Below are 12304 nucleotides of genomic sequence, written 5' to 3'. Positions count from 1 at the left end.
CTTTGTGATGTTCCACTTTCCTTTGCTAATCCTTTCGAATTTACTTATTTTTTCTATATTGTTTCTCGTTTAAGTCTTTTCCAAAACATACTTCTTCCAGAGATCCGAATGCAGGGATACTTTACCTCTAAAACTATATTTTAACCTGCCAAAGATCACTGACACATATTTTCTCTTTTGTGACACACTGGGGAAAGTAGTGTTGTAATTACCCGTTGCTGTTCACAATACAGTATTCCAGCCATTGGAGTCACCTTGACCATGCCTGAGACTAATGTCAAAGTTGCCTTCCCAATTATTATTTCCGCCAACTTTTACTACTGGAATCAATGTTGCCTTCTCCGAATATATACTTGCTGAAGGACAACCCTTTTCGGTCGATATAGCTTTAAATTTCACTGTAGCACGCACTGCTCCTCACATAATTGTTTTTTCGAACAGATGGTTCAGTTCATTTGGAATTTAATGTCCCTTTTCAGCACGGAAGCTGTATGAGATGTGAACCTACAGCTTAACGTGGGATCCTAACCGTGAGATCCTACTCGGAATCAATCCCAGGTCTCTCACACTGAAGGCGCATACGTTAACCATACAGCCACGACAGCTCTATCATAAAGGTAGTGTTTATCGGGAAGGTTTGTTACATACGGATCAGTTTCTCATATCTTCTACAATATGTGTATGGATTGAAATATTAACTTATAAAAACAAACTCTCCATTTCTTCTTCGATTTCACCTTTTTCATCAATATGCAATAGATCATAATCACAGTTGCCAAAATGGAAAGCAAACTATACCAGCAATAAAAGAAATAGAACAACCTAAGCTAGCTAAACAAAATTCAGATGACACTGGAGAAGAGAAGAAAGGCGTTTAGGAATAATAATAGTTACCATTTACTCTGCCCAGAATAAAACGTAAAAAGTAAAGGGGAAATGTAAATGCTTTATACGAAAAAAGCTACATACGTACACAGAACAAGTGAAAAAAAAAATAATGTAAAAAGACTGTAATATACACATAATGTAACAAAAATATAGTAACACTACTTTTCTGTTATGTGTTTCATTTGTAACACCTAATATGTATCACGGGTCATGGACGTATAACATCTATCTACATATATAAGAATGGAAGTGATTATGTTTGTGACTTAATAACTCTTGAACCACCAAACCAATCTCGATCAAATTTTTCAACATAGATGAGGTTCGGACCTAAGATGGTTTTTATCATTTCATTTTGACGATGCAACTTAGGGGAGGGAAGGGAGAGATATATAAAAATGATCGAAAATTACCGATATTAGTGTCGAACCCATAATTTTCGGGGTCTCTTGAGACGAACGGTGATACTTTCGATGCCGTTTAAATCCAAATTTAGCCCACAATGGTAATATTTAATTTTTATTTATATGGATTACTTATTTTCTGATTTTTCATTATATTTTCTTTGTTTCTATCGATTTGAGTGCGCTTCAGTAATAGTAAAAAGCGTCTGACTTAAGGAACATAGTGCTAATTTTTCTTATTTTAACCAGCGAAGCGAGTAAATGACGCTAGTATACAATAAACTAAACTAAACTAAATAGTTGCAAAATACATTAATTATATATAAAATTTTCAATATTCAGTTTGGCTACAACGCGATGCACGTACAATTATTTCACTCAACTTACAGCTGACACTAAATGAGAGTAATAATCACCAAATATGATTTATACATATCGTTAATCCAAAGTTACTGCAAAGTTAATCCTATTTCTCAGGTATTGTTCAAATATTATTAAACTTACTAAAATTCAAGCGAGTTAATTTCTTTACAATATTGAGAAGATACCAAATTATGTTTCAAAAGACTTCAGGCTGTTTGCATGAATTAAAAATTAGTGCAAAATAAATGTTCCAATGTAATTTTCTTAACATTAGGATCAGCTTACAAAATCAATAATAAATTAATCAAACAATTCCTTATAACTCACTTTATTAAGGTATCAATGTTATAGAAGTTATTCTACAATATCAATATATATTGCTTTACGTGATTCTGTTATCGTCCGAAATACGGTTTGTAACTAGTTTATAAAGGTGTATCAATATAGTTCTCTATTATTAAAAAGCACAAATTAGTATTGAAAAAATGGTTTATGGGCAAAGGAATTAAGAAACCATAAAACATCCTGGTAATAATCACAGTCTATCTAAAATGCTTCTGACAACAGTCTAGCAGTTCGGATCCAACTTTTAAGTAGCAGTTCCATCTCATTTAGCCTTGATGATGGAAAGCAACACAGAAATTATTGTCAATTAAATCAATGCTCTGTCTCATGTAAAATGATACAACAGAATAACTAGTATAATAATTATAGAATATGTATTATGTGTTTTAATTACAGAACACATGTGTATACAGGTATATCCAAACGAATAAACTAAAATTCGAAAAGTCATTGTGTAACATGAAAGCAAATTTTGGGATAAACTGCATACGCTAATGTAATTTCACTAGAGTTACGCCAGTACTGATAAGATTGTTTTTCTTTCGTGATTCTATTAATTTTACACTGACACAAAATAGTCGCTAATCAGGGTGTCTACTAAAATTCCAAAATGAAATTTCGTGACCTTTTCTTCACCAAATCATAAAATTTCATAACATTTTCAAGAGCAAATTTGGGTGCGAATTAGGCCGAATTTTCATCCATGCGATAGAAACGTACTTTGCTTGCGATTTGGTAGCGTCTAAAGCCGACCATAGACATTTTTGGTGCTGAATTTTGACGTTTTATAGAACGAAATTTTCCAATCTGTACTTACCTTTGTACAGTTAAAAAAATCGTGACCCAAAAGCTAAATTTCGTGACTTTTTCGTGACATTCGTGACCGATAGACACCCTGTTATTAAAACGGCGTTGGACTTATGAGGGCCGTTCTGAAAGTAACCTCCGATTGATTAAAAAAGAAACACCAAAGTAAATAAGAAGAATTTATTATATACACCTGAAAACTACCTCTTTGCTCTATTTGTCAACATAGTTTCCATAAACATTCAAGCATTTATCATATCTCTGTACTAGCATAGACATTCCATCAGCATAAAAATCTCCCACCTGTGCCTTGAGCCAGACTGTGACCGCATCTTTCAGCTCATTATCATGGAATTTTCATGGGCCCACACCATTGACTGTCCTTCAGATCGAAATGCTCCGAGATTGTGAAAAGTCGATTTTCACAAACTTTTCCATCATCAATTTTCTGAACGAGTTAATCAGTGACCACTGATGGTTTGTTACTCCTCTCTTCGTCATGAATGTTTGTTCGTCCACTTTTAAATAAACGAACCCATTTACGAACAACTCTTTTACTCATCACACTTTGGTCCATACACGGCACAACGTTTCCGATGAATACGTGCTGCCGAATATTGTTTTGCCGTAAGAAAACGTATAACAGCTTGCACATCGCACTTGGCGGGGTTTTCTATTGCAGCACACATTTTGAGACGCTACAAAAGGGGAACTAGTGATCAGACAACCATCATTCTACCACAGCTGGATGCAAACTGATCTACCACGCACGTCTGTGCAAAGATGATAGCTCTGCCCCCACTACTTCACGCAATGACCAATCGGAGGTTACTTTCCGAACGCGCCTCGTATTATTCTGTATTATCTCTGAAAATTACATGCGATTAACATTAATTAAAATTAAGTCTCCAGCATTGACATATGAATAATGGAAAATTACAATAAGTTAAAAATTGTGTCTACCCTGGAAAACTGTTTTATGTTCTACATACACTTTCTTTCTTCAAACGAAATATGCAAATACACAAGAATAGTTTTATGTAACCAGAAGCATATCCATTTGCATCGTAACATACTTAGATATTATTTAAAGGGTGCACTGGATGTTTTAACTCGGTATTTACCTTTTGTTAAGCCTCACTGAAGAACACAATTACGGTTCCGTTGAACTACACTTCTGTTTATATCCCTCTCAATTTCGTCGTCGTCTTCAATCCTGTAAAATGATAAGCATCTTAGTTTGACACTATTTCAAGGATAAAGAGAATAGTATAGAAAAAACACTTCGGTCTTGATTTTTACACCAGAGTTTCAAACGTGAATACTACATTGTATGACATTTTTATGTAATAACGGTAACCACTGAAATCAGCACACTTCAGCCAGATACTGTTTGCTGCACTCTATATAACCTATTTCAGTATACTTTGCAGCAAATAGTTTAAGAAAAGGTAAGATTCCAAAAAAAACCACCACCACATTCACATTTAGTATTATATTCCCTATAATTTGATATCTAACACGATTTTAATACTTTAAAATATCAAAATGAAATGAAATGAAATCTTTGAGTTTTACGGCCCACGGTTATGCCGGTTAGCCTAAAGGAGACGGTGATGATGAGTAATGAATGAAATGGTGGAATGAAGAAAGTGGGAGGAAACGGGAGAACCTCGAGAAAACCCACGCACACGGTGTTTGTCCACCACAAAGTTCGCTTGGCGGGGGCTGGGATCGAACCCGGGACCCCAAGCACCAGAGGTGAACGCTCTGCCACTGAGCCACCGCGGTCCCTTTAAAATATTAAGTTATAGATGTTAATATATATATTTTTCAAACAGACTAAATAACAATTCTGACAGAATTGGTTTGAACTGGGTAGGAGAGGAGTTCTGGCAAGCTTATTTCTACGGTAATGGACTAACGGGTCACTTAAGCCGCACTGCTCAGTACTATCTGATATTATTTTTATGGTGCGTACTTATACCGAAAATAAGTTTTGAATAGTTACATTTTCAGGTGTTTAGGACATTACTTGTGGTGTTTTTCTTCTTAATGACTATAGGAAAAATGGACTATCGACCTATAGTCCTTATTTTGTGCCCAGTATCTCCTCAAGCTTTGAAGTGGCTGCTGTCTGGACAACGATACAACATCTAGGATGATGCTGCAAGTTGCATTTTGCACCTCTGCCAGTTTTATGAAAGCGAATTTGACAACCTATGGCGCTAAGTTCTTCAATGTTTCCGGAAATTACGCTAGAAAACTAAAAACAACTCTTTCTATTTGATACTGAATTTCACTATATAAATAAAAAGACTTGTGAATAACCGACTTAATAAACTGATTTCAGAGTAACTCTCGTACTATTAGAATAAACAGAATTTAAAAAGTAAACTTGACTCGTATGATAATAAATTTTCCTTTCACTGTTCAAACTGAATATATGTCCAATTCACCCCTCACCAAATCGACTGGTACAAATGGTTCTCTAGCCCAGAATCGCTTTTGTGTTCGTTACTTATCTTTGTCCTTAAAATTTAATTTAAAAGAAACAAGTTAGTCTTGCAGCTAAGACAAGTTAACAGAAACTAACATACTCCTTACCAGGGGCGGATACAGGACGGACTTCTGGGGGTGGGGGGTTGTAATACTGCTACTTAGAGCTACTTTTAAGAGCTGCAAACTCTGGGGTGGGTTTTATTTATATATAAAATAAGAAAGTTTTCTCTTCTGGAGGGGCGATCGCCTCCCCCCCTGGATCCGCCCCTGCTTCTTATGCATTGTTCATTATCTGTTCTTCAATATATTTATTTGTAAGGTAATACTTACGCACGCTCTTGAGTATCTAAATGATGAACTAATTCATCTCGTTTGTTCACAATGGACACCAACTCATCCAGAAGAAGATTTTCTCTTAGTTTTTGCTCTTCTGTTTTCTGCCATTCTGAAAGAATTTGTTTTAGATTACTATCAACACAACAATAATTTACAAAATATAATAAAATTATGATTTCACATTGCACTGAAACTGAAGACTAGTAATTCTTTATGCGTGTATGTGAATTATTCTATTGCAACCAAGAAAAATAAACACTGTGTGGCAATAAAGCTCCCGCGATTTTTCTTTCTTTCTTTTTTGCAACCAGCTTATTTACAAGAACAACAACACTGCCGAGAGCGCATATTTCTGCCGAGGGACTGGAGCAGGTTTCAAACACGATCCGACAGCAGTTAAACAGTGTTACAGCCTGCGCACAAACTCGGACGTATTTTCAGTATCGAACAGAGGGCCGCAATCGAGTTTTGTGTAATTTTGTGTAAGCTACGGAATGCTTAAAGCATGAAGCACTGTTTAGGTGGAGCAAACAGTTTCATGAGAGCATTTCTCTGGAATGCAGGAGTAAAAGTAGATCTGAAAAAGTAGGGGGACGGTAGGTAGCGGCATGACGTCCCGCCATCCCCCAGCCTATCTTTGCTCATTGTATTTTTTTTTAGGAACTGGGGGGACGCTATACATATTTATAGAGGTAGGGGGACGGTGTACCCCCGCATTTCCCCGCACTTTTACCCCTGCTCTGGAGACGACGAGACAACAGAGAAACTAAGTCCAATCAAGGTTCTTTATTGATTGCCTCTGTTTTGATGCCAAGGTTCTCATTCAACAAGGATTTGTTCCAGAAGGCTGGACCATAAATAAGTTTCTATCTAGAGGTCATGAAATGACTCCTCCAGCGAATGAACCATGTCAGGCCACAATCTGTTCCGGTAATTGGAGTCGTCTTCACAAGAATGCTCCCTCATATAACTTAATATTGTTAGGTGAACGAAGGTCACTGTCCTCGACCATCTACAATAATCGCCGAGATTGCTTCAGCGAACTACTTCAGTGGAAGCTCCACCTCAAACGCAACATGTTTTGAGGATTGGGAAGCTATCAAGATGGCCGTGACGAGGAAACTGAAGAAAATTCAACATGACTTCTCCAACAGCTTTCGGTTGCTATCTATGGTATTTTTATACATAAAAATGCACATATACATTTTTTCTACCTCCTCCTAAAGAGATTCTGAATAAGTATTTACTAACTAAATAATGTTTTCTAGCATTATGTTGCTAATATCCAGGAACCAAATAAAACGTGTCATACACCTACCTTCGATTGCTAAGATACTTCTAAGCTCCCTGTTTAGCAACTCGAAACGTCTTTCTAAATCATCTTCTTTCTCTCTGCAATAAACACAAAGAGAAAAGTTAAACATTTATATATATGTAGGTATATTGTCAGTTTCTTCTTACAAATTATTTCATTGCTAAAAGTTTCTCCGATTACACCTTAGGAAATATTTTAATTTCAACTTTTCATACGATTAACAAAACAACATAAGATTTGTGCTATTGATCGTCCATAAATACATCATAAATAAAGAAATAAACTTTTCAGTTGAACTGATAATTAAAGAACAGAAGAAAAATGCACTTGCCCTCCACCTTTCGCCACAGAAAAAAAAAAGTATCGAAATATCTAGAATGCTTTAAAAAAAACATCGTTACAGGCTGATTGGAAACATAGAAACTCGTTCGTTTATTATTTACCAACTGTGATACCTGAAATCAGTAGTCGTCTAATCAAGCACCTTGTTCTTTATCACATTATGAAACTCACGTTAAGAGTTTTTACTCTTTAACGAATTGCTTGTTAAAGAACTACTGCTCCCAGTTTCACAATTCAAAGTATACAATGTTTATGGGAAAATCGTACACATTAGTATTTCTATAGTTACAACGTAAAGTTTTTAGCATTGTTGCTAATTTCATCTGGAATATCTTACATTCTTGTATTATCATACATACAACAATGACATAGATTGGAGCATAGCTACAGAAACAATAGAAAACAAAAATATTGTTTTAGTTCTGTGTTGTGCTGCTTTTAACATATATAATATATATTTGATATAAAAATCACTTTCTTGTCGATAACTTTTTATTTTGCAACGTAAGGTTTAATTTGCATTGTTTTAAGAATTCTTTTTCTATATTCTAATAAATAAATTACGAATCATTCGGATCTTTTGAAGAACAACTTTCTTTCAGATAGAGTTTGCGAGAAAATTCTTCAAGGTTTCGAGAGACAGGATGACAGTTCTTCAAGATATCGAGTTCTTTTCAGAAGCTTATAACATAAACTCCTGTCATTTTGCAGGTTGAAAGAGTCTTCAATAATAAAAACCGTTCATAAGCAAAGCAATGTGGTGATTGTCCGCATGGCGCTAAGAAGTTTAGTTTTCACATTTCTCTGCTTCGTAAATTGTAGGGATGTCCTGTATTCCATCGGCAAGCTATCTCTATATTCAGTCAAAAACTATCACTTCTTGACGGATTTTATCTTCATTCAAGCTGTTACTCCCTAACTAATGTTCTAACCTTTATAACCGTTGCTTCCTGGGGAATTAATTGACAATTCAAGTACGTAAACCTTCCTATTTATATAACAATATTATAACAACACGACTGTCATAATCCCCTCACTCCATGTCAACTGCTTGGTGCACTTTACTACGACTGTGTCACTTATTAGGCTGTTGCTCGTCTCGACTGTTGTTGCTCACCACCTATCAGAAGCGTGTAATAACATTTCTGGCAAGAATGGGTAAATCTCTGAATTTCTGTCTACCTGGAGCTAACATATCATTTCAGCGCAGAGATAGGAGTCTCTAAATAAAGATGTGGACCTGCAGCATCAAGCAGAATCCGACCCATCAGTCTAGTTTCCTCTGTATTTATATCAGACGAGAATATTCACCATGCAGTTTGCGAAAGAATTCTGCACGATTTGTCATTAGACAATTGGCGATCATGTAGAAAAAAAAAATAATAGCTTGACTAACATATTCTACAAATAACGAGGAAATAGTTCTAAGTACAATCAATTCTAATTAGAAGAGTGCAACATTCTTCTAACCATACATGTTAATAATACATGATGTAACGCTTACATTGCAACGAACTTTGAACAGAAGTACGTTCGTTTGCGAGAAAGGAAATGTATCTGTAGAATAGCACCCAACAGCGACATAGAGTAGCCGCCGCCAACGTGTCTTTTGCTTTCTTGCCGTTCCTACTTTTCTCATTTCCTTCTTGCTATTTGACTAACAAATGTCTACAGAATATGGTTGTTCGTGTTTGTGCACGTGCGTGCAAGTAGTAAAGACAAAAGCATTCTCTGGAACTGCTAATATTTATTGTTATGTGGTATATCCTGTAGGCACTAATTAATAATATCTGACTGTTCCTATCTTTGAGATGAGAGACTAGAAGTAAGAACTTCAAAAGTGCCACTGTCAGAAAACCAGAAACTAAACCTAGTATCAATGATTGACGTCAGTGGTTGAAACAAAAACTTGGGATGCGCCCGGTAATATTTTGAAAATATTATACCAAAGTAGTCTAATGTCTTTCCTTAATTCGACAGACTTCCTATCTGAACAAGGAAGATATTTTTCGTCGATACAGTGACCGCATATAAAGTCTAGTTCTGTAGTTAGGGGCCGCGGTGGCTCAGTGATAGAGTGTTTACCTCTGGTGCATATCGTCCCTGGTTCGATTCCAGCTCGCGCCAAGTGAACTTTGTGGTGATCAAACACCGTGTGCGTGGGTTTCTTCGGGGTTCTCTCGTTTCCTTAAACTTTCTTCATTTCACCATTTCATTCATTTCTCATCACCGTCTCCTTTAGCTCAGCTGGCATAATCGTCGGACGTAAAACTCAAAAATTTAATTTCATTCAATACTCGTAGTTCTTATTTACTGCATACACGTAGGCCTATATCTCTATTATTTTCTAAACATTTTTATATATATATATATATATATATATATATATATATATATATAAACGAGTAAATGGTGGCGGTTCCCTCTATATTTTATCGCGGACCATCAAAGGGCCACGGCCACAAGTAAGAAATCGCTGTTGTATATACTATGGGACAATTTTAATGTATTTTCGTAACACAGACTAGTTATTACTTACAAAATATTTAACTGCATCTGTCTTCGCAGAAGAGCATTTTTCTTGTTGACTAGCGTAAACCATTGGACCATTAATGTTTCTTCTCTGTCTCTATCGTTTCCTGCATCAAAACATGAATGATAAATATTTTATATTTACTTTTAAATAATTTACACAGAAAATACTTGCAACACACACATAATTCGTTCAATGTTCATTATTTACTCAGTTTACTAGCAAATTTAAAATAAATTTATCAGAAAGTACAACATTAAACTAATAAAACATTGCTCCAAAGAATTTAGACAGTTAAATATATCCGCTAGAGGCAACATACTAATACTACTGCAATATTACATTAAATATTTTACAACTGACACTGTCTTTCTTTAAATAATTTCTTGCAATTTCAGAACTGTCTGATCTTATTAACTACCTCCAATTAAAAGGATATATTTTGAAGACTGTGTTCCGGCTTACCTAATTCCATAACTTTTCTAAGTTCCTTCTCCAAAACAGCCGCTTGTTTATCAATTTGACTCTGCTCCCTTTCTAAAGCTTCCAACTCATTCTGGATATAATTCACAATGTCTTTTCCATACTAAAAGAGAATGAATAATATTAAAAATGCACATTTAAGAGAATTTTATATTAATATCAAGTTTCACCTGGAAGGAAACTTGTAGAAGAAAGTTCCTCCACTATTAATGATCAAAATAGTAATGTAGAAACTAACAAACCTATTAATATCGTTCCAATTTTGATTTACAAGATGTTTCTTACCATTGGGAATAGATTTATATGTACCAAAAATGTGTTCGATAAATATTTAAATAAATATTATCATCAGCATATGGAATGAACATTGAATTTAAAATAGTGAAAATTACTAATTTCCATTTAACAAGGGCCTCTCCCTAATATTCCATTCCGTTTGCACTAATTCTATTGCAAAATTCAAACGACACGTTAAATGTTTTAATTTCACGTCACCAATTCACAAGATCCACCTCCTATTTTCTATTGTTTACAAGAATTATATAATGATATCAAAATTTACTCTTAAGAAAGCCTTATTATGTGTGAAGTGGTGAAAGCTGTATTGTTCAGATGAACATGAAACCTAGTGTATTTGTCTCAAAGTCGAAATGCTACTTCCAAGTTTCATGATTTGTTTCCTTAAATACAATGAACAACTGAAAGAAAGGACAAAAGTAGTTAATATAGAGAAGATATTCCGATTTCGGAGCCTATACGATTTTATGTCTAAAGTAAATGGTTAACAGATATATCTGTGCGCTGCCCATGTCAGTACTATTATTTTACTCTTCTGCACTCGTATTTTACTACGACATGTGCACTTATGGTATTTTATGATACCACGCCAATACTACTTCACTTCGTAAAATATTCATTTCTACACTGAACACTTGTGTTTGTCTGAATTTTGTAATGATGTATGCTTTGGCTTTGCGATCTTTCACATGGGTGTCACAGGAAAATAGTGGATGGTGGAGAAAAGCTGATTACATATTTGAATTCTTGACGTGAGAAGTTCTATTAGAATCAGGTATTCTAATTTCTTTGCCGAACTGTTGTTGATTAGTATTATCAGCAACGCAGTGCATAAATTCAGGTACCTGATGCTAAGCACGCGGTGGAAATCACTGACTGCCATTCTCCAATGTCACATCGACTATTGATATTTGAGGATAAAAAAAGACTTTCAGTTTATGCTCCGCTGTGGGCGATCAGTTGATGGTACATTTTTGAATTCTTTGAGTTTTACGTCCCACGGTTATGCCGGTTAGGCTAAAGGAGACGGTGATGATGAAAGATGAGTGAAATGGTGGAATGAAGAAAGTGGGAGGAAACGGGAGAACCCCGAGAAAACCCACGAGCACGGTGTTTGTCCACCACAAAGTTCACTTGGCGGGGGCTGGGATCGAACCCGGGACCCCAAGCACCAGAGGTGAACGCTCTACCACTGAGCCACCGCGCCCCCATAGTTGATGGTACACTCGATAGAAGATGAATTATGACACTTGCTGCATGGAATGTATTGTTTTTAATAATTTCGAAATCTACATGAAGCATTGATTGTGGGATATCATTGTACGATGTCAGTGAGTTTCTATTCCTGTGTGTTTTAATGTTTGACAGAAGTTTTTTACATATCCTAAACATTTAACTACTTTTTAACCATCCTTCATGTTATTATTATTATTATTATTATTATTATTATTATTATTATTATTATTATTATTATTATTATTATTATTATTATCCTTTTTGAAGTCTACTACGGGCTGATGAAGGAAGTTGCATCTTCCGAAAGTGCTACCTGTTCCATGTAGAAGAAAATTCTGCTACATATTTTTTGCGATGAGTAATAGCCTTTCCGCTTTTTCTCATTATATATATGTTCTTTAAAGCATGGAAAAATGCATGATTGGAAACAGTGCTATGTAAATGTTTTAAAAC

General features: G+C 35.3%; 1 protein-coding gene across 4 annotated transcripts in view; it reads right to left on the bottom strand.

The window, feature by feature from the left end:
- LOC145660638 (EH domain-binding protein 1-like) overlaps positions 1 to 12304 on the bottom strand; it is a 150127-nt gene that overhangs the window by 5935 nt on the left and 131888 nt on the right. For all 4 annotated transcript variants that reach the window (XM_081725927.1, XM_081725923.1, XM_081725926.1 and 1 more), the window contains 5 exons: positions 10301 to 10421; positions 9842 to 9941; positions 6964 to 7037; positions 5640 to 5754; positions 3932 to 4023 (listed from right to left, as the gene is read on the bottom strand). In XM_081725927.1, coding sequence (XP_081582053.1) covers positions 3945 to 4023; positions 5640 to 5754; positions 6964 to 7037; positions 9842 to 9941; positions 10301 to 10421 — 489 coding nt within the window. In that variant the 3' untranslated portion in view covers positions 3932 to 3944. The remainder of the gene's footprint in view (positions 1 to 3931; positions 4024 to 5639; positions 5755 to 6963; positions 7038 to 9841; positions 9942 to 10300; positions 10422 to 12304) is intronic.

This window comes from Thermobia domestica, chromosome 9, assembly GCF_964235325.1.
Source record: "Thermobia domestica chromosome 9, izTheDome1.hap1.1, whole genome shotgun sequence".
Taxonomy (NCBI): Eukaryota; Metazoa; Arthropoda; class Insecta; order Zygentoma; family Lepismatidae; genus Thermobia; species Thermobia domestica.
Note: the sequence above shows the minus strand (reverse complement) of the source record. Positions and strands in the feature narration are given on the sequence as shown.